We start from the raw sequence: 23557 nt of genomic DNA, 5'->3' as shown, positions 1-23557 counted from the left end.
TTTTAAAATAGTCAAATAGGATCATACGTCACTGTGAAACAATGCTTAGTTATTCATTTAACCAAGATAACAAAGAATTCACAGGCAAATAGGGAAGGTTGGGCTTCTCAGAGGGCTCAGAGGTGAAGAGTCCACCTGCAGTGCAAAAGAACACCTGCAATGCAGGAGACCTGAGTTGGATCCCTACATCTGGAAAATCCCCTGGAGAAGGAAATGACAACCCACTCCAGTATTCTTGCCTGGAGAATCCCATGGATAGTGGAACCTGGCAGGCTACAGTCCATGGGGTCGCAAAGAGTCAGACATCACTGAGCGACTGAACCACCACCACAGTTCTGAGCAAATCTTAGTTATCAAGAGGACTTGCATTACTTAAGTTATCATATGATAAAGACATGATTATTTTGATAAGATACAAGATGTTTGTTTTTTTCCCTAGGCATATTACTTAACGGTAAAGAAAAATCTTCCTTATTTCTTATCAAGAGCAGACAGATAGGAAAAAAATCAAAAACAAAAAACTGTCCTTTTAACAGAGGGAGAAAGCCAAACATATTACTTAAAGTTAAACAAAAACCTTTCATAATTTCTTATTTGAAGACCATACCATTAGGGAAAAAAAAAAATTATTTGTCCTTTAAACATAGAAAAACAAATTCCAGTTTTGTACCAGTTTACTTTTGATATTAAAATTCATTTAATTAAATTCATTTCAATCATTTCTAGTCTTAACCAGGCATGAAAGTCCTTTCTAAAGATTCCTTCTTCATAAACTTTCTTTTACGGAAAACAGACATCCTACTTTCCTCATATATGGAGATGTTTTTACTTATTTGTCTATTTATTTAGCTTTAATCACATATATTAGAATTTTTAAAAAATCCTTCAGCTCAATTGCTCAGTCGTGTCCAACTCTTTGTGACCCCATGGACTGCAGCATGCTAGGCCTCCCTGTCCATCACCAACTCCCGGAGCTTGCTCAAACTCATGTCCTTTGAGTCGGTGATGCCATCCAACCATCTCATCCTCTATCATCCCCTTGTCCTCCTGCCTTCAATCTTTCCCAGCATCAGGGTCTTTTCCAATGAGTCAGTTCTTCACATCAGGTGGCCAAAGTATTGGAGCTTCAGCTTCAGCATCAGTCCTTCCAATGAATATTCAGGACTGATTTCCTCTAGGATTGACTGGTTGGATCTCCTTGCAGTCCAAGGGACTCTCAAGAGTCTTCTCCAACACCAACTTAAAAATCCTTCTTAAGATTTTTAACTTCCCCACTTAAAAATCCTGAGAAAACTTTAATTTGAAAATTAATAAGAACTAAATAGCAATTATGAACTATGTTTTACATTGGCATTCTGTATATTGGCAACCTTATAAATAATTTTTATCATTTCTAGAAACATGCTTTCTCATAGAAAATTTCTCAGACTGGCATCAAATACTTTAGTTTCTCTGTAAAAAGAAGTCTATGTTCAGTAATTAATTCAATATCATCTTATTTGGAAATAGATATTCAATGAATTTAACTTAAAATTTAACTTATTACTTAATTTAGTAAAACTCTAAAGGTGTAAGTTACCAGTGAGATTTGAGAACCATTTTATTTATTTAAAATATTTATTTGGTTGCCTGGGGCCTTAGTTGCGGCACATGGGATCTTTACTTTCTGGTATGCAGGATCTTTAGCTGTGGCATGTGGGATATGGTTCCCTAACCAAGGATTGAACCCAGGCCCCGTGCTTTGGGAGCACAGAGTCTTAGCCACTGGACCACCAGGGAAGTCCCCCTGGGAAACTATTTTAAGTAATTGTTCAGTGCGTAAGTCGTAGCCAACTCTTTGTGACCCCATGGATTTTAAGCAGATATATCATTGCTAAAAAGTTTGCCTAAAAACTCAACTTACTTACATTTAATTCATTTGTTCTTAACAACCATGTTTAGATCTCCTATTAAAATACTTCACTAGACATTAGATAACATCAGTCATCCTAAGTTATTTTTCTGACTGACAAATTTTGTAACAGAGGTAACATGAGCTTATTTGACTTTTAGTAAACCTAAGTAGAATAAAATGTTATACTTGAGATTTTCCTGGTGATCAGGGGTTACGAATCCACCTGCCAATGCAGGAGACGTGGGTTCAATCCCTAGTCTGAGACGATTCCACATCTCCAGGGGTAACTAAGTCTATGTACCACAACTGCTGAGCCAGAGTGCTCTAGAGCCCATGAGCTACAACTGCTGAAGCTCACACGCCCTAGGGCCCGTGTTCACCACAACTAAAGAAAGATTGTGCACAGCAACAAAGACCCAGCACAGCCAGAAATTAATAATAAATAAATAAACTTATTTTTTAAAAACTCCTTAAAAAGTGTTATACTTAATGTTGGCAATGCTAACGGAATGTCTGTATTAAACCAACAAACTTAAACTAGCTTTTATTTCCTAAAGATTCACCCTAGATCACGTGAACTTGAAAAACATTTGGGTTAGGTTCTATTACATTTTTGCAAATAGACTTAATTTATATAATGCTTGTTCGTGTTAAGCCAATGCAATAGAACTCTTTTACAGATTAATTTTAGCAGCACTATCCAAAGGTAGGAAAAATACCACATATTCCCAATATATTTATATATAGACACATATGAACATGGTCTTCCCTAATAGCTCAGATAGTAAAGCATCCGCTTACAATGCAGGAGACCCAAGTTCGATCCCTGGGTCGGAAAGATCCCCTGGAAAAGGAAATGGCAACCCACTCCAGTATCTTTGCCTGGACAGTCCATGGACAGAGGAGCCTGGTGGGCTACAGTCCATGGGGTCGCAAAGAGTTGGACACGACTGAGCAACTAACACACACGCATGAACATACAGACAGATGCAAACAGAGGCCTTAAAGTTTTTGTTTTAAAACTTTTCTTAAACTGGATTTCTAGGCAAAGGCACTTCTAGAGCAGCTTGTATTTTTATTTATTTATCTTTAGCAATTTATTTATTCACTTATTTTTATTTTTGGTTCCCGGGCCTGCCTTCCTTGCTGCTTTCAGGTTTTCTCTAGTTGCAGCGAGCGGAGGCTACTCTTCGTTGTGGTGCATGGGCTTGTCATTGCGGTGGTTTCTTTTGTTGCAGGGTATGGGTTCTAAGGCGTGTGGGCTTTACTAGGTGTAGCACGTGGGCTCAGTAGTTGTGGCACACAGGCTTACTTGCTCTGAGACATGTGGAATCTTCCCAGGTCACTTATCGAATCCGTCTCCTGCATTGGCAGGCTGATTCTTATCCACTGCGCCACCAGGGAAGTCCAGCAGCTGTATATTTAAAAGTCTTCTTCTCTTCCTTTCCCCTCCTTTTTTTTTTTTTTTCAATTTTAGGAATTGGAGGGAAGTGGTCTAGATAAGAGTTCCCAGAGAGGTTACAAGCCTTTGAGATAAACATGGGAGATGTGGGGAATGATGAAAAGGAATGGGTGAAATATGAACTGCCTCTAGAACTACATTTCCACTTTCACAAAGATTCATAAGGTATAACTTACTGTAAATAACACCATAGGCTGATCCACCCATCCAACTACTTTATCCTCAGTTTGCTTCTTTATATTAGGGAGATTTCTAACTGAGATGTAAACAAAAAAAAAATTATGTTTTGCCCAGGCAACATTGTTGGTTAGCTTTGTCACGTCACTATTAATTGGACATGCTAAAGGGCATGCTAAAGAGCATGTCCAATTAATAGTGCTTGAAAGGTGGATTTACATGCCTTAGTCCAGAGGATATATGTAATGGTGTGGTGCCATCCTCATTGGACCTGGCTTTAAAATGGGCTGCCATTACAGGATGGGCAGTATGGATGGTCTTCTGCTGGGGATCAAGCTCAGTGTTACAAAAAAATAAGGAAGTTCAGAAAGAGATGGATAGCAGTGAGGAGAGCTTTATGACAGATATTCAGAGGGACAGAAAAAAAGGAGATTTGGAAAGAGAGAGTTCTCAGAAGCCTCAGAGGATTTTTCTAGCTTGGAAATCTTTTGAGATAATTGTGAGTTAGTTTCTCAGGGGGAAGCAATAGTAGCAGATTCATTAATTATGGTTGGAGGCCTCAAAATATGAATTGAAATATGCTTCACATTCTCTTTGTTTTGTACTATAGCTTTTCTCCAGTTGACCACACAGATAAACTAATTTTGAAATTCTCAACAAGCCAAAAGTAGACCAACAGAGTTTCAAGTCATTGCAGGCGATTTTAGTCCAACGCAAAAGAAATTTACAAGAGGAAGGCCCATAACGTGGTTTTTTTTTTTTTTTTTGGCCCATAAGTTTTAAACATTAATTGATCTGGAGTTCTGAACAGTGGCAGTGCCTTTAGAAACCTAATTCCCCACAACTGAGTACTCACCAAGATGAACCATTCCCTTTCCAGATAAAGCCAGCCATAGAGGACCCCCAAATAAAGGCTCAGAACCTTGACTTTACTGGGAGGTTTGAAACTGAGAGGACTTACCCCTAAAGACGCAAGATCACTGAGGAGACGACTGAGTACAAAGTTGAATATAAGTTGAAATACAAGAGGAGGTTGGCTGTAAGCAATGAGTTTAAAAGGATTCATGAACTATGTTTACTCAGGAGCAACCCACTGAAGTCTGGCCACTCCCTCAAATGTTGTTTGAGCATCCTAACTCCCAAAAACATGGTCACTCCACCCAAACACTGAGGCACTCCTAGGAAGTCACCATAAGTGAAACTCTATAGGAGTTGGCCACTCCCTGTGACTGCCTAAAAGCCATAGAACTTGTACCCAGCTCAAGTTACAGAACAGAACAGTGTTTTTCAAGGCTATGCGTGTGTGCTAAGTTGCTTCAGTCGTGTCTGACTCTGTGAACCTATGAACTGTAGCCCGCCAGGCTCCTCGGTCCATGGGGATTCTCCAGGCAAGAATACTGGAGTGGGTTGCCATGCCCTTCTCCAGGGGATCTTCCTGACCCAGGGATCAAATCTCTGTCTCTTATGTCTCCTGCACTGGTGGCAGGCAGGTTTTTTACCACTAGCATCACCTGGCTGATCTAGGTTCAAATCTCAAAGCACTTAACACATAGGTGTGGGCTTTGGCAAGTCATTTCACCTCCCTGGGCTTCATTTCCAAATTTATTAAATAACACCAAGAATCTTTGTCCAGAACCAAGTCTCTTCTTCCTGATACTAGACCTTGCCCTCCAACCCAAGGGGTAACGTACATCCTGATTGGGTCAATCATTTCAAAACACAACTGGTCCAGGAATGAAAGCAATCCAGACTTATTGAAGTCATTCCCTTACATTTGAACAGAGGAGCAGAGGCTTTCTTTTATTTCTAGATATGAAGCCATAAAGATGGGACCTCAAAGCCACTTGCAGCTGGTAGCCCTCATGTTTCCACATGATTTGCACCCTCCTTGACTTAATCTCTTAGTACTTACCCTTTGCTCACTTTTCCCATCCACATTGGCCTCTTTTCTATTTCTTTTCTTTTTTTTTTTTTTTTGGAGGGGGCATCAGGAGAATTTAATAAAAACTGGGGTGAAGTCAAGCAGTTGGGTCAGGAGAGGCAGCCACCTGCTCAGGAGGATATGCCTCAAAGTACCGATCTAGCAGGGCCTCCACCTCTGCTTCCTCCGTAGTCCCACACCTGGAACCTGGAGCCATCGGCTGCTCCCTGGATCATGGCTGAGAGCACTTGGCCAGACTTTGGGCGAAACAGGCACAGGACCGGTTTGTGGAGGGCCACAGCCCGGCCCAGCTCATAGCCTACCCCCAGAGAGGGCTGGGTCACTTCTGCCACGACCACATCTGCCTGCTGCAGCCAGGCCAGGTCCCGATCATGGATGAACTTGTCGCCTCCAGCAGCCTCTTCCCTGCTCTTGTCCAGCTCGGCGGCTGCCACATGCTCGGTGAGCACCACCCCGAAGCTCCGGAGGCGAGACACGATGCGCACGTACAGTTCCCGGTCCTCTCGTCCGCCGCGGATACTCCCGCAGAAGTACAGGGAGAGAAGACCCGGCTCCCCACGCACCAGGATTCCAGCCGCCGCTGCCATCCCGGCCGACGCAGGCCCCTCTCTTTGCTGTTTCTTAACACCCAGCATGCTCCTGCTTCAAAAGCCTTTGCACTTGGTGTTCTCTTTGTCTGGAATGCTTTTCCTCCAGACACCTACCTGCATGGTTGAGGAAGGGTTGAATCCTTCCTCTCCTTCCTGTTTCCTTAAATTTCAAGTTCTCAAAAGGCCTATTATATCCCCACTACTCAAAACTGTGACTCTATCCTCCTCCTCTACTCCTCTTAAAAAAAGTTTTTCCAAAGTACCTTCTTCTAACTTTATTCTTGTTAATTAGACTATTATTCATTGCCAGTCTCCCCCAGCTAGAATATGTTTCACTGGGGCAGGGGTTTTTGTTTCTTTGGTTCATTGTTGTGTCCCAGGTGCCAAACAAATTAGTATGTACCCAGTAAATATTAATATTGATGGAATGAATGAATGAACATATTTATAACCAAAGAAGATCAGCTAGTATAATACCTATCTAATGACATTGTTATAAGGATTGGAAATTATGGATAGAAAGTAAAGCACAAATAGACTATCTGATTCATAGTAGGTACTTAAATATGTTCAGTTCAGTTCAGTTCAGTCGCTCAGTCGTGTCCAACTCTTTGTGACCCCATGAATCACAGCACGCCAGGCCTCCCTGTCCATCACCAACTCCTGGAGTTCACCCAAACTCATGTGCATCGAGTCGGTGATGCCATCCAGCCATCTCATCCTCTGTCGTCCCCTTCTGCTCCTGCCCCCAATCCCTCCCAGCATCAGGGTCTTTTCCAATGAATCAACTCTTCGCATGAGGTGGCCAAAGTACTAGAGTTTCAGCCTCAGCATCAGTCCTTCCAATGAACACCCAGGACTGGTCTCCTTTAGGATGGACTGGTTGGATCTCCTTGCAGTCCAAGGGACTCTCAAGAGTCTTCTCCAACACCACAGTTCAAAAGCATCAATTCTTCGGTGCTCAGCTTTCTTCACAGTCCAACTCTCACATCCATACATGACCACAGGAAAAACCATAGCCTTGACTAGACGAACCTTTGTTTGCAAAGTAATGTCTCTGCTTTTGAATATGCTATCTAGGTTGGTCATAACTTTCCTTCCAAGGAGTAAGAGTCTTTTAATTTCATGGCTGCAATCACCATCTGCAGTGATTTTGGAGCCCCAAAAAATAAAGTCTGACACTGTTTCCACTGTTTCCCCATCTGTTTCCCATGAAGTGATGGGATCAAATATGTTACTATTATCATTTTGCCAGTTCACTCTTTTTTTTTTTTTTTTTAACAATTCCCTGACAAACATGCAGATAAGTTTCTGCATCAATGAACCAAGAAAGACTTACAAAAAAAGGAAAAAGAAAAAGACTTATGGGGCATGCAACCACGATCTGTATCTTTGGATCTGTATGTGTCTATATACACATTTTGTTTCCCAAGTTTTCCTTCTTGAGCATTATTTTTATCAGACAAAGAAATCTATATTTTTTTTTAAAAGAATTTTGGCTTGCTTTGGGATTTTGGCAGATGGAACAAACAAGGTCCTTGAGGAGGTTAGGTTCTGAGAGAACCAGGGAGTGGTGATAGATGGCACTGAGAACTAGCAGTGCTGGTTGAAGAGGAAGTTGTGGAGAGATGCAAAACCACAAGGTTAATAGTGCCAGGAATAAAATTGCCCAATTCAGCTGGGTGGGTGGAAGCTAGCTTGGAAGAGCAAGGAGGACTTGCTGACGGTATTCAAGGTCATTAAACAATGGGCCTTAAATTAATTGAACTTTGAATTCTTTTTTTCTAGTTCTAACTATGGTGAGATTGACATCAGAGGAGCACATGAATATTCATTTCTCTCAATAAGACCAGAGCAGAGGGCCTGTGTCTAGTAGGCATTTGTTTCCAGGTTGTGGAATGCCTGGATGAAACAGAATCACCAGGACCAAGTGGAAGTAAAGCAGCAAACTAGAAACCATCCAAGTTTTGGAGTCAGTTCTGAATCTTGAGTCTGTCAGTTACCAACCATGTGACCTTGCACAAGAAACCAACCAACTTGTGTAAGATTTAGGGGCCCTATGAAGTAGATTAGGGGAAACATAATAGCTATGGCATATATCATAGTCTTTAATGAGCAAAAACAAATAGAAAATTAATTTCTCAAAAGCAACTGCTTTGAACAAACCCAACTGATTAAACTTAAAACCCTGCTTATATCACCTTCTACTGTCCAAGAAACCTTGCTGTCAGGGCAGGTTTTCCCACAAGTCTTATAAACACAAATTTTCAAACAGCCACGTTCAAGTTTAAATATATATCTTTCACATATGTTACTTGTCTCTTTGACCCCCTTGCCCTTGTGGTTTTGGTTTCACAAGTCTTGAAAAACATTCTTTACTCAAAATATTCTGGGGTTTAAAGATATGTCTTTTGGGCCCCGGTTCTTCCGTCCTTCCGTGCAGAGGAGGGCAAGGTCACCTCTCTATACTTTCCCTCAGGGTTCTATGGGATAAGGGAGCAATTGAAAAATTTGGGTTAACTAATATAAAATAATTTTGTATCAGAATTCCCATTACCAAGCAATGTTGGCAATTGAGTAGGAGCAGGGGCTTCAGAGAAAAGCTAGATTGCCCCCTGTTTAAATTCAGGCTTCATCACTCCCTAGCTGGGTGACTTTGAGCAAATCACTTATTTCTCTGTACCTCAATTCCTTACATCTTAAAGTTATTGTGGGCTTCCCTGATAGCTCAGTCAGTAAAGAATCTGCTTGCAATGCAGGAAACCCCTGTTCCATTCCTGGGTTGGGAAGATCTGCTGGAGAACAGATAAGCTACTCACTCCAGTATTCTTGGGCTTCCTTTATGGCTCAGCTGGTAAAGAATCAGCCTGCAATGTGGGAGACCTGGGTTCGATCACTGGGTTGAGAAGATCCCCTGGAGAAGGGAAAGGCTACTCACTCCAGTATTCTGGCCTGGAAAATTCCATGGACTGTATGGTCCATGGGGTTGCAAAGAGTCAGACACACCTGAGCAACTTTCACTTCACTTCACTTAAAGGTTACTGTGATGCTTAATTAATACTTGCAAAACCCTTAGAACAGTGCCTGGCACACAATGAAGTTCTAAGTGTTTGCTAAAAATATTTGGCTCAACTGCTAGACCACTGACAGGTTCATGCTGCTTGATCATAATCTGCCTCATTCAACCTTTATCTCGTAGATGGGTCTATGGTTGGGTTGATGGGCAGGTGTATCGGCTTTAGTAGCAGTAGTAATCCTTTTACAAGTAACTGGACAGATCAAGATTTATAGGTAAGTTTGGGTCCTGCTCCAGGGTGGCAAGAATGAAGGCAAGATGCTTGCCATTTTCATAGGCAGCTACCACCAGGTAGTAAAAGTCCTTGAAGATAAATTTTAATTTATCAGATTGTCCACTTCCTTTCCTCTGGGCAGGGAGTTGGGATGGAGTGAGGGGTGAGATTCTTTTGGAAAGAAGTCTGACATCTGCTGGTGTGTGGAGACTTGAAGATAGGCTAAGAGTTCATGGACAGACATCCCCAAGACCTTCTAATTGGCCAGCAATACTCCAGAACTTGTTAATGCAAGCTGACAGCTTTACATCAGGTTTTAATTCATTCTAGCATCTTCCAGTTCTGCTTCCTGCCCACTTTTCTCTTAATCAAGATGAGGGCAACCTTATGGCCTTTCAGGTTTCTTTTAAGTTTAGCGCATCTAAAAAAAAAAAAAAGTTTAGGGCATCTGAAATACGGCCAAGGGTAAACCTGGGATAGTCTGAAGTTCAGTTCACCAGAATAGCCTCTGCTCTGGACTGTAGCAGCTTGTACTGGGCACACTCTTTGCCGGTTCCCCCCCTTATTAGCACTACCCTCACTTTTCCTTCTACTCACTCGCTTTACCGTAAATACCTGGTTGCGGTTTAGGTCCATTGGGCGGTCATTGCGCCTGCGCAGGGGCTGGGGGGTTGGGGGACTGAAGTGGGCGGCCTGTCTGGCCTCAAGGCCTGAGCTGTCAGTGCGCCTGCGCGGTCGGCCTGCAGCCTGGCAGTATTAAGCGGACTCGCGGCCGGCGCCGAGCTGCGAGTGCGCTTGCGCGCGGGTCGGGCGCCGGGGTTCTTGAGTGTGCTGAGGCGAGCTGTGTGTGCGTAACCATGCAGAGTGCCGACTCCCAGAACACCCCCAAGCGGCCCCGGCGCGATGGCAGCCCAAGAACGCCGCCAGACTCCTCTCCCGCAGACGCAGAGACGTCCCCGAGCCACGATCTCGACCCGGACTACCGAACCTGGGGCCCGGAGCAGGTGTGGTCCTTCCTAAGGCGCTGTGGCTTCAGCGATTCGGAACTGCTGAAACGCTGCCGAGGTATCATAGCTGGGTTGCTGAGGGGCCGCGGGGCTGGCGACCCGTGCCCGGGACAGCCGGGCCTGAGAAGAGGGCGCCCTGAGGCGGGGGCCTCTAAGAGGGGCCAGAGCGGCCAAGGGAGACCGGACGCGGGAGGCACCCGAAGGGGTGGACTGAGGCGGCGGCGCCGAGGAGGGAATGACCTGAGGCGGAGAGCGAAAACCTGAGGCGGCGAGCCCCCGGAGAAGGGGACCCGAGGGAAGGGAAGGGCAGACTTGACACGTGGGAGGCATCCGAAAGGATGGACCTGTGGCGGCGGCGCCCAGGAGGGATGACCTGAGATGGAGAGGAAGGAGAAATGGGGCGTCTGGGGTTGGGGACCCGTAGGCAGGGGGCGGACTTTGGGGGTTGGGACCCTGGAGGAGAAAGAGGGAGCAGCTGGTCTAACTCTGGTGGGCTTCTTCAGGAACTTAACAACCCGGCGCCGGAGAGGCGAGTCTCGGGTCCCTTTTTTTTAGAAGAACCTAAGTGGGAGGGTTGCTGTCACTCATGTTCACCAGGTTCAGGACACCCCTCTGCTGATGCAGCTGCATGAACACTAGCCGCGTTAGATTATATGGGGATGCTCGAAGGGGCTGCCCAGGTGGCGCTAATGGTAAAGAACCCGCCAGCCAATGCAGGAGACTTATTAAAATGAGACGCAGGTTCCATCTCTGGGGAGTCGGAAAGATTCCCCTGGAGGAGGGCATGGCAACCTACTCCAGTATTCGTGCCTGCAGAATCCCCATGGACAGAGGAGCCTGGCGGGCTGCAGTCCATGGGGTCGGAAAATATCGGGCACGACGGAAGCAACTTAGCACACACTCTCTGAGTGCTTGAAAGTTTGTGTTTCCTCCGCTCCCCTCCCAACCGGGAGTTTTTCTAACGGGGAAAGAAAATTTTTGTTAATCTCTTAATCCTCATCGCCTACCGTACCATCCCGGTAGGACTCTACGTGCTTGGTGCCTGTACTTGCAGAGCTTGGTGAAGATCATGTTTTGTTATCCAAAAGCAGTTTCCCTCGCTAACTCTAAACTCTAGAGTGGCTCAGTTGACCTTTGAACTCCCAGGAGCTTGCAATTTGGCTTGTAGGTTATGAATTTTAAGCAACTTTATTGGCTCAAGTTCAAACATCCATCCACTTGAAATCTACTGAGCTTCCTGTAAGCGATGTGAAGCTTAACCTCTGCTTTACCCTCTGAAGTGTTCAATAGGAAAGTGGGTGTGATTTGCAAATTCAGAAAACTTTTGCAGTTTGAGGGTGGAGCCCTGTTTGCTTAGGCTGGGGACTAGGGTGGGAGGATCTTCAGTGGTTCAAGTCTTAAGAATAGCTTGATGGATGTTGCACCTAACTACAGCCAGACAATGTCTTGTTAGACTGAGGTCACTTCTCCTCCAAAGGTTCTGGTTATCTCTGCTTGTCCCTTCTTTATCCTATTAAAAAAAAAAATCTTTTTTTTGAGCCACTTGCAGATTTCTGAGATCAAAGCATTCTCCCTATTGCAAATAATTTTTCTCATTAATTAAAGTCTGTCCCTAAGTTCAGATTTTTTTAAAAATTGAAGTATGGTTAATTTACAATGTTGTGTTAGTTTCTGGTGTACATCAGAATGATTCAGTTATACAAATGTGTGTGTGTATGCTATGATCATTTGTGTCTCTTTGTGACCCTATAAACTGTAGCGCTCCAGGCTTCTCTGTCTAAGGATGCACGAACACTGGAATGGGTTGCCATTTCCTATTCCAGGGGATCTTCTCCACCCAGGGATCAAACCTGCATCTCTTGTGTCTCCTGCATTGGCAGGTGGAATCTTTACCACTAGCGCCACCTGGGAAGTATGTGTGTATATATATATATACACTTGAGATGTATATATATACACCTGAGAAGTATGTATATATATATACATTTATGTATATATGCATGCATGTGTGCATGGCTTCAGTCGGGTCTGACTTTTTGCAACCCTATGGACAGTAGCCTGCCAAGCTCCTCTGTCCATGGGTTTCTCCAGGCAAGAATACTGGAGTGGGTTGCCGTGCAATCTTCCCAGCACAGTGATTGAACCTGCATCTCTTATGTCTCCTGTATTGGTAGGCGGGTTCTTTACCACTAGTGCTACCTGGGAAGCCATATATACACATATAGAATGTAGTTCCCTGTGCTATACAGTAGGAACTTGTTGTTTTATACACAGTAACTTGTGTACAGATTAATTTTTATTTGACAAACTAAGCACAAGGTGCTGGGTCCCTTTCCTCATTTTGGAATATGATTTACAGGAATTTAGAAGCTGTGATCCATGTTTTTTAACATGGTATATTTGAGATTCAAAGGTCACACAACTAGAAAAAAACAGAGTTGGATTTTAAGATTAGGTCTTTGAACTCCAGAATTCATCCCAGCTATATCTTAACAAGTATTCTCATCAAAATACGCTGAATTTCCCTCAGCAATACAGGAACAAATAAACCAATAAGAAAAGAAAAGAGAACATATCCAAAGTTATAAAGTCAGCTAAGAGCAAGGAAAAAAACACCCCAGTAGGAAAATGAGCAAAACACAAGAACAAACAGTTGACAACCAGCTTGTAAACACAGAAAAAGATATTTAAAGATTGATAATAGAAATGGGTAATCTAATAAAGTTGATGAAAGTATCAATTTGTTTAACCCTGGACAGTTTGGAAATACCTTTTGCTTACAGGGAATTTCACTTGTAAAAATTTATAGAAATATTTGTACAGTGTCCAGAGAAATATATTCAAGAATTATTCTTCTAACCACTAGTTATAAAGAGCAAAAAAATAGAAATTTTCTACTGGACCAGGCCCTGCTCACCTGACACCTGAACGTTCATGCTTTGATCTAACTCACCCTAGCCTTGTAAGGGCAAGGTTGGCTGTAAACTTGGGGGCCCAGAGTCACCTTTGCCCTCCCACCAACAAACCCACGTGGGAGGTGCTGAGTCCTGAGTGTTCAGCATCCACACTATGTGACCCTGAGCTGGCTCCATGGAATTTTCCAGGCAAGAACACAAAAGTGGGTCTCCATTTCCTACTCAAGGGATCTTCCTGACCCAAGGATTGAACCTCCATCTCTTGGCAGGAGGATTCTTTACCACTTTGTCACCTGGGAAGTACCTTGTTGCCAGTACTTGTTGCCAGCTGAAATCTTGGCCTTCTCTGCCTACTGAAGCTGAATGAAAAATATGGAAACAGAGTTTGGAGGAAATAGAAAAGTGGCTTTTATTCTCAGCTGGCGGAGAGGGGAACACAGTAGGCTCCTGCCTGCAGAACTGTGCCCCCACCCCACCCCCGCTCCACGAGGAGTCTGGGGGCTTATGTAAAGCAAGGGCTTGCAGTCAGGAGTCAGTGATGAGGAATAAAGGTGATAGGATCTTGATTTCTTCCTCTTGTATTGTTTCAAAGACAATCATAAGCTGGCATTAGTAACCCAGTGATTGAGTCTGGCAGTTCAGTGGCTCTGTGGCCTTCTTTCTGATATGTAACTACAAGGTGAAGGGTGTTGTAAGGGTAAACACCAGATACGGGGATGTATTTAGCATAGAGTCAAAAGAAAATAGGTGAGAAGTGTAGCTCCTGCAGAGTTAGGGGGCAGAAAAGCAAATTCAGACATTCAGAATTAGGAGCAAAGTGAAAAAAACTAGGAATGTTGAGACCTGCTCACTATTCCTTTATATTTGTTCTCAGGAAAGGGAAAGAGAAAAACTCATTGTCCTTTTCACTGCAACATACTGGATGCTCTAAAAATCTTGATCTGAGTAAATTCTGATGGATCCAAACTGAAAGAAATGAAAAAGCAAATGCTGTAAATATTGAAATCATTTATTTTTTCTCTGTTTTCTTCCATAGAGAAGAGAATGTCAGGTTCGTTACTGCCCTTTCCTGAAGATCTTGGAATAAGGTGAGAATGATAAAATTCACATTGTATCCAAGCACACTTAAGACCTTTTGATTCACATTTGAAAGACAAAGCCCAAGATCATTAGTATTAACTGTCCTCATTTTAAATTTGTAGGGTTTTAAAACAGAATACCATGCCTGCTGTTTAACAGTTGTTTTTGTTTTTGCTGTGCAAATCCTGTGTTTAGTATTACTAATGATTCCTGTTTAAAAATTTTTGCTGACAAACCTTCATGAAGTTTGTAGTGACCAACTTTTTACTCTCAAGTTCAGAATAATTGAATTATTCACATCAGAAAATGTAGAACTGATAGGAAAAAACATTAGCAAGCAAAATGCAGTCCTATCTTGAACGTATTTCTAGGTTTTTTCTAAAGGTGTCTTAAGACTGAAATGCTTCCTTGGTGTTAAAGACACTGTCCAAAGAAGTTTGGCATTTTTCATTTGAATGATATGGGACAATTTATTTAACCCTTCAGTTTCTGCACCTGTGAAATGGATACCTGTGTGACAATGTGTGTAAAGTAATTAGCACATGATAAGCCCTTCATAAGTTATATGTATAGGTTGAGGTCTGTATGTATGACTGGAGATTCCAGGATCTAGATCTAGGTCTGCTTTAAAGATCTAGGTTGAGGATCCAATATCTAAATATTCCTTAAATAGAGACTTTATTTCTATTGGAATTGGCAACAGTAGTAAAATACTGTCTTTTTTCTGGAATTCCACTTAGTTAAGTGTTGTTTGTGGGAACAGTAAGCAAAGAATCAAAACAAAGGATTATACTTGAGTTACTTTGTGCATTGCTGCTTAGTAGTTGGTAAGGGAAGTAGATTGAGGGAAGAGATCACTTTAGGACTTTTAACAGACTTCATTCCTCCAAATTCCCTCTTACTACCTATTTCTTACGTATAGTAGTTGCTTACTATTTGAACTGAATGGATTTTTCTAGTAGAGTTTTGCTTTAAAAGGGAAACGTGTAGTTTGTGGATCCAAATACTATTGATTTATTCAGCAAATATTTGTGGAGGACCATTATGTGTTAGGCATTCTTCCAAGAACTTGGGACACATGAGTTAACAAAATAGTACAAATTCCAAAAGGGACACTATATATCACGTCTTTTTGTGTCCATCTCTTAACTCTGACGTGGGTTCTGCAGGACTCCTTATAACTGTGTTTTTCTATACAGCAGCCGCTAGCTATGTGTTAAAATTAATTAAAATGGAAATTTTAATTTCTCAGTTACACTGAGTCACAGTTCATTTCAGTTCATTCACTCAGCTGTGTTCGACTCTTTGTGACCCCATGGACTGCAGCACGCCAGGTCTCCCTGTCCATCACCAACTCCCGGAGTTGACGCATAACTCATGTCCGTTGAGTCGGTGATGCTATCCAATCATTTCGTCCTCTGTCATCCCCTTCTTCTCCTGCCCTCAATCTTTCCCAGCATCAGGGTCTTTTCAAATGAGTCAGCTGTTCCTATCAGGTGGCCAAAGTATTGGAGTTTCAGCTTCAACATCAGTCCTTCCAATGAACATTCAGGACTGGTTTCCTTTAGGATGGACTGGTTGGATCTCCTTGCAGTCCAAGGGACTCTCAAGAGTCTTCTCCAACACCACAGTTCAAAAGCATTGTTATAGCCACGTGTTCTGGGAAACAAACTCACTCAGAAGGACAATGCAGATAGTGAAGTGCAGATTGCACTGGTGGGCCCACGGCAGAGTCTCCTCTTAGCCAAGGACCCCAACCAGTTTTTGTGAAAACCTTATATACCCTAAGTGTAAGTGCCCAAACCCACCTCCCCAAATTCCCTGAAACTAGTCTGAACAAAGGAAGAGAAAGATACAATCAAAGGTAACCCGTGATTCATATGCCCTAAGCCTAGGTAGTTAACAGTGGACAATTATCAGTAGGCCTGTGGTCATACCCCAATAAGCATAATAGAATTTATGATTCTATTTGGTTACACAGATAATTAGGGTATTCTTTTAGGCAATGGAGAGTCTAGGTATGAGCCCTGGGGTTCTTCCATCCGGGGGGTCTGGTTTTCCAGTTGCTGTGTCGTTTCCATATGTACTGGGCATATAGCTCAAAGTCCACAGTCTGGTCCAACATGGAGTCCTACTTTTAAGATGGAGCCTGTTCTGTCTGTTTCCTCCTTCAGCATCAATTCTTCGGCCCTCAGCTTTCTTTATAGTCCAGCTCTCACATCCATACATGACTACTGGAAACACCATAGCCTTGACTAGACGGACCTTTGTTGACAAAGTAACGTCTCTGCTTTTTAATATGCTGTCTAGGTTGGTCATAACTTTCCTTCCAAGGAGTAAGCATCTTTTAATTTCATTGCTGCAGTTACCATCTGCAGTGATTTTGGAGCCCCAAAATATAAAGTCTGCCCCTGTTTCCACTGTTTCTCCGTCTATTTGCCATGAAGTGATGGGACCGGATGCCATGATCTTAGTTTTCTGAATGTTAAGCTTTAAGCCAACTTTTTCGCTCTCCTCTTTCACTTTCATCAAGAGGCTCTTTAGTTCTTCCCTTTCTGCCATAAGGGTGGTGTCATCTGCATATCTGAGGTTATTGATATTTCTCCCAGCAATCTTGATTCCAGCTTGTGCTTCCTCCAGCCTAGCGTTGCTCATGATGTACTCTGCATATAAGTTAAATAAGCAGGGTGACAATATACAGCCTTGATGTACTCCTTTTCCTATTTGGAACCAGTCTGTTCCATGTCCAGTTCTAACTGTTGCTTCCTGACCTGCATATAGGTTTCTCAAGAGGCAGGTCAGGTGGTCTGGTATTCCCATCTCTTTCAGAATTTCCCACAGTTTATTGTGATCCACACAGTCAAAGGCTTTGGTGTAGTCAATAAAGCAGAAATAGATGTTTTTCTGGAACTCTCTTGCTTTTTCGATGATCCAGCGGATGTTGGCAACTTGATCTCTGGTTCCTCTGCCATTTCGAAAACCAGCTTGAACAACTGAAAGTTCACGGTTCATGTATTGTTGACACCTGGCTTGAAGAATTTTGAGCATTACTTTGGTAGCATGTGAGATGAGTGCAATTGTGCGGTAGTTTGAGCATTCTTTGGCATTGCCTTTCTTAGGGATTGGAATGAAAACTGACCTTTTCCAGTCCTGTGGCCACTGCTGAGTTTTCCGGATTTGCTGGCATATTGAGTGCAGCACTTTGACAGCATCATCTTTTAGGATTTGAAATAGCTCAACTGGAATTCCATCACCTCCACTAGTCATACTTCAGGTGCTCAGTAACAATTTATGACTGGTCGTTACCATTTTGGACAGGGCAGATATAGAATATTTCCATTTTGACAAAGTTCTCCTGCTCAGAGCTACCTTTGAGGATCCCACTGGGATCAGCTGAAGTTGTTCACATTAGTACCAATGCAACTGATTAAGTATTTTCCCCTTGTTTCCTGTTTTACCTTTCCTAACCCTCCACTCCATTTCCCAGGATTCACATCCCAAAATAAATTACCTGTATGCAGGCTCTTGTCGTAGGCTCTCCTTTCTATGGGGAAATCAGTTTAGACAAGTACTCCTGTATTTCCTCATGATTAATTGATGATTGTAAAAGGTTTTTCTAAAAAAATATTAATAACAAACATTGTCACATAAATGTATACATCAGTTGTAAGAAACATTACATTTCAGAAATGATGAAATACAGAAATAAAATCTTCTTATAGTCTATCCTGGCCCAAATCTTTGTTTAAAGTATTTATTTGGGGACTTCCATGGTGGTCCAGTGGTTAAGAATCTGCCTGCCACTGCAGGGGACACAGACTGGATCCCTGGTCTGGAAAGATGCCATGTGCCTTGGAACAACTAAACCCATGTGCCGTAACTATTGAGCCTGTGCTCTAGAGCTCAGGAGATGCAACAAGAGAAGCTATTGCAGTGAGAAGCCTTCGCACCACAACTATGAGTAGCCCCCACAACTAGAGAAAACATGCTCAGCAAACAGAGTAGCCAAAAAACAAAACTATTTACTTTATCATAACTTTTGCCAAAACAAAGACATTTCCAGGTTTTGGGTGGCTTTTTAATATACATTAATCAGTAATTTTTTTAATTAAAATTTTATTGAGGTATAATTGACATGTAATATTATAGTCATTTCAAATGTATAATGTAATGATTCAGTATTTGTATATATTGAAAAGTAAAAGAAAAGAAAAGTGATCACCATAGTAAGTCTAGTTACCCTCTGTCACCATACAAAGTTACAAAGAAATTTTTTTTCCTATGATGAGAAATTTTAAGATTTACTTTCTTTGGAATTCCCTGGCAATCCAGTGATCAGGACCCCGCACTCTCACTGTCGAGGGCACAGGTTCAGTCCCTGGTTGAAGAACTTAAGATTCTGAAAGCTGCGCAAGGAAAAAACCAACACCGAAAAAACAACAAAAGTTTACTCTCACCAGTCAACAAAAAATTAGAATTCCATATAAAGGAGAAATAGAGAATTTTATTTGAGCCAACCTGAAGATTATAACCCAGGAGACAGCCTTTTAGAAAACTCTGAGGAATGTTCTGTCTGTTAGAAGTCAAAGACAGTCATGTACATTTTTGAGATAACAGATGGTACATCAAAGTGACGCACTGAAATTTTACATACAGTTCACCAGAGATTCATACTCCAGATCTGCACATAGGAGTAATGTGTCACCATGACCTTTACAGGGTTAGGAAAGGAAAAATTCGTCTTCTAACGAGTTACATTGTTTACATCAGAAGGAAAAACAGCATTTTTTTTTTTACACTCAGGCCAGCATTCTCACCTTTGAAGAGGTCTGGTTAATATGTAATCCAGATACACACTGCACATTAGAGAGGGCCCAGCACAAGCAGGGAACAGGTTATACTTAAATTTTCTTGCCTTGCCTTAGAATAGAAAATGTATTTTATCATTTGGCAACTTTGAAACATGTACTGCAATATTAATTGACTATAGTCATCATAATGTTCATTACACACCCATGACTTATTTTATAGCTGCAAGTTTGTACCTCTTGAACCCCCTTCACGCATTTTGGTCACCTCCTCATGATTTCTATATGAATACGGTAGCTTCTTTTTGTGGAGAAGGCAATGGCACCCCACTCCAGTACTTTTGCCTGGAAAATCCCATGGGCTGAGGAGCCTGGTAGGCTGTAGTCCATGGGGTTGTTAAGAGTCAGACAGGACTGAGTGACTTCACTTTGACTTTTCACTTTCATGCATTGGAGAAGGAAATAGCAACCCACTCCAGTGTTCTTGCCTGGAGAATCCCAGGGACGGGGGAGCCTGATGGGCTGCCGTCTATGGGGTTGCACAGTTGGACACGACTGAAGCGACTTAGCAGCTTAGCAGCAGCTTCTTTTTGAGTTCTAATTAAGTAATGAATACTGCATATCAGTTGAGGGAAAGACTAGGCAGTGAGGTTGGTTTAGGTTTGGTATTGTTTTATGCTGTGATTCTTGGTTATGCTGTGCTGTGCAACAGTGCTTAACCTTTGTCAGTTATAGCTCTGCCTTTAAGTACTTCTTGGGCCTGGCCTTTTTCTGTGCTTGTTACGTCAAACAGCTGAGGAGAGGGGAATAGTAAACACAAAGCATGCTGCTTTAATGGTTTATCAGCTGTAATGATGCTTCTATACATTTTAGGAAAATTATTCTTAAATTCTGTAGTTACCCTGAGTTTCAGGGTACAACATAGAGGTCAATTATAGTTCTCCTGGTTCCAAGTCTATTTAAGTACTTTTAGCAAACAATTTGGAGAAGGCAATGGCATCCCACTCCAGTACTCCTGCCTGGAAAATCCCATGGACGGAGGAGCCTGGTAGGCTGCAGTCCATGGGGTCGCTGAGGGTCGGACACGACTGAGCAACTTCACTTTGACTTTTCACTTTCATGCATTGGAGAAGGAAATGGCAACCCACTCCAGTGTTCTTGCCTAGAGAATTCCAGGGACAGGGGAGCCTGGTGGGCTGCCGTCTATGGGGTCACACAGAGTCGGACACGACTGAAGTGACTTAGCAGCAGCAGCAGCAGCAGCAACAAACGATTTACATTTCAGTCTGATTAGCTAGCGGATTGATGAAACCTAACCCCTTGCCTTCTGCTTCAGCCAGGTATCAGGCTGACATGCCTAGACCATTTAGTAAGTGTAAATGGAGACTAATTAATAAGTGTAAATGAAGCAGGAAAATTAACTACAGGATTTTGAGCTGTTAAATTCCTATTCTTTCTCAGAATTTTAGTATTATGAGTAATTACTGATAGAGGAAGATAGGGAGGTATAAATGAAGCTAAAACCATAAATATTTGATTCATGCTTAAGTCATACCTGTACTCATAAGTCAAACTTGGACCTTTGAAACTCGTCACTATAGTGAATTTTAAAAGTCTATTCATGATCTTGTTTTTTTTTTTTTTTCATTCATGATCTTGTGACTGATCACCACCCCTGCCAAGAAGTTTTGTATTATTCTGCATTTCCTTTCATTGTATCCTAGATACTTCTTAATTGACATAAGCGACAATTATATCTCTTTGAAAGTTACTTTGATATGACAGAGACTCAGATTGTCAAAAAAATGTAGTTTTCGTAGATGTGACATCTTTGCCCATTTAGGTAGATGACTTTGTTTACATACTCACCACAGGGTTACACTAATAAACTTCTAGATTCTTATACTTGAAACACTGCTGATGGGACAGATATTCACTTGGACATCAATAGTAATTTCTATAACACCTGTAATCATAATTAAAATTCTGTAGTTCTTGAGGGCAGGGACTGAGTCTGTTGTAACCTCAGTGGTGAACACACTGTTTAATCCCTCTGCAGCCCTGTGAGGGAGATATTAATAGTATTATCTCTGTGCTATAGATGAGAATATCAATATACCAAAAAAGGTTAAGTGACTTTTTCAAGGTCATGTAGATTCCATGAGAAGATGTGAGCCAGTTCCGCCTGATGCCAAAATCATTTTTCATTATCACTGTACTCTACTTCAAAGAGACCTGGCTATCTTGAGATTTCACTTACGTAAATCAAGCAAATTTTAGGATCATTAGGGTAGATGTTGGCATTGGTTAGGTTTAAGTAAGTTTGAAGTGTATATTGAACATTCAGTGATGCAGATATGGGAAGTGTTGAAATCTGAATTTACCAAGAAAGGAGGATTAAGGGCAAAAGTCTCATGTCTCAAAAGAAAAGGTAGGAGAGGGTTTCTAGGGAGGAGCATGTTTGAATTATTAATTGTCCTTTTAATCTGACTTCTATTCTAACAATCTAAAGTTGATTATATATTCCAGGATTATTATTAAGCAAATAATGACAGATTTGCTTATCCTGTTATAATTTTAGTTCCTATGGGAAGAAAATGAAGCTGCTTAATTGTATCCAAGATACAATGAAGGTAAGAGAAATCTGAGTTTATTATTATTTTTTAACATAAAGTGATATAATTCAGTTATGTAGAGGTCATTTTTAAAAGAATGGAAAGAAAGCTCTTTTCAGTAATTGGATTGAGAGTAATGGGTTATTACTTTCCTAAACTTTCTGCATTTTCTAAAATAACCATAGAGTATATAAGTCAAGAAAAGCTAAAATATTTTAAGCACATAGAAAGTATACATAGGCTACTGCCGAGCTTGTCAGATTTTAACATTTTGCTTAATTTGCTTCAGGTCTTTCATTTCTAGAACAAAATATTAGAAACAATAGAAGGCCTCCTTTGTATCCCTCTTGAATTCTGTTTCCATCCTTTTTTCTCCAAGAGTAAGCACCATCCTGAACTTGGTGTTTAATCATTTTCTTCAATGGTTTTTGGATTTTTTACTACATGTATATATCCATAAACAGTGTATAGTACTGTTTTACATGTTGTTTTTAAACACTGCTGCTGCTAAGTCACTTCAGTCATGTCTGACTCTGTGCGACCCCATAGACAGCAGCCCACCAGGCTCCCCATCCCTGGGATTTTCAGGCAAGAACACTGGAGTGGGTTGCCATTTCCTTCTCCAATGCATACAAGTGAAAGGTGAAAGTGAAGTAACTCAGTCATGTCTGACTCTTAGCGACATTATATACATGGAATTTCATTCACAGTAAGTAGCCTTCTAATGTTGTATTTTTGAGAGATATTCATACCAACACATATAGCCCTACCCTTAGTCATAGAATAACAGTTTTTTCTTTTTTGCTATCTGGGTCTTTGTTGCTGTACATGGGCTTTCTCTAGTTACAGCTATTCTTTGCTGTGGTACACAGGCTTCTCATTGTCGTGGTTCCTGCTGTTGCAGACCATGGGCTCTGGAGCACTCGGGCTTTAGTAGTTGTGGCACGTGGGCTCAGTAGTTCCAGCTCCCAGACTCCAGAGCACAGGCTCAGTAGTTGTGGTGCACAGGCTTAGCTACAGTATGTGGGATCTTCCCAGACCAGGGATAGAACCCATGTCTCCTGCATTGGCAGGCAGATTCTTTACCACTGAGCCACCAGGGAAACCCTAGAATAACTTTTACATTAACATTACTTAATCAGTTTTGGTAAACATTTTTATCAAATGATGGGTCAAAGAGTAGGTATAGGCCTAAAAATTAGTTGTTTATTTTTCATCCCCCAGCCCCTTCCAGACATTTTAAAAGCCGTGTTTTTCAGACTTAGTGTCCCAAGAATCATTTTAAAAAGCAATCAACTGCCTAGCTCCCATCTCAGAAATTCTGATTATGGGAACTTACTTTAGATACCTAGGAATGTGCATTTTTCACAAGCTCTTCAGCATAGTTCTAATACCATAATTAAAGAAATTTTTTTTTTTTAAAAAGGAAACATATTTCTTGATTGGTTAGTGATAAGAAATGTACAACATTGCTTACCCTTTGACATCTATAGGGTAAGGAAACTTAGTTTCAGATCTGGAAGAGGGGACAGGGTTGTCATTCTCCTTTTACCAAGTCACCATTTGTATTTTTCGTCAGAGGTATTATATGCACTGAGTTATCTTAGATCCTATGACCATTTTACTTCTACAAATTAGTCTGCTTATTTTCCATTGAAAATCACATTTGAAAATTTGCTTCAATTCCACAATAACATCCTTTTAGAGATGAAGTAGTGATTCTTAGAGTAAATTTATTTAATTCCAGCCCTTTTTTGAAAAAGTTACCTATTATTAA

At 41.7% G+C, this 23557-nt stretch overlaps 2 protein-coding genes across 4 annotated transcripts in view; one reads left to right on the top strand and one right to left on the bottom strand.

Moving 5' to 3' along the window:
- Positions 1-5533: 5533 nt before the first annotated feature.
- LOC102267506 (5-hydroxymethyl-dUMP N-hydrolase-like) lies at positions 5534-6062 on the bottom strand. The gene is given in 2 exon segments (XM_070382028.1): positions 5534-5641; positions 5643-6062. Coding segments are annotated over 2 exon segments (510 nt in total). The 3' UTR covers positions 5534-5551.
- A 4056-nt stretch (positions 6063-10118) lies between these two features.
- SAMHD1 (SAM and HD domain containing deoxynucleoside triphosphate triphosphohydrolase 1) overlaps positions 10119-23557 on the top strand; it is a 67400-nt gene continuing 53961 nt past the window's right edge. For 2 of the 3 annotated variants that reach the window (XM_005896009.2, XM_070381697.1), the window contains exons 1-3: positions 10119-10420; positions 14314-14365; positions 21747-21798. In XM_005896009.2, the coding sequence (XP_005896071.2) occupies positions 10213-10420; positions 14314-14365; positions 21747-21798 (312 nt within the window). In that variant the 5' untranslated portion in view covers positions 10119-10212. The remainder of the gene's footprint in view (positions 10421-14313; positions 14366-21746; positions 21799-23557) is intronic. The other variant, XM_014478276.2, reaches the window with a different exon arrangement.

This window comes from Bos mutus, chromosome 13 (assembly GCF_027580195.1).
Source record: "Bos mutus isolate GX-2022 chromosome 13, NWIPB_WYAK_1.1, whole genome shotgun sequence".
NCBI classification, from domain to species: domain Eukaryota; kingdom Metazoa; phylum Chordata; class Mammalia; order Artiodactyla; family Bovidae; genus Bos; species Bos mutus.
This window is presented reverse-complemented; position numbering and strand designations above follow the sequence as displayed.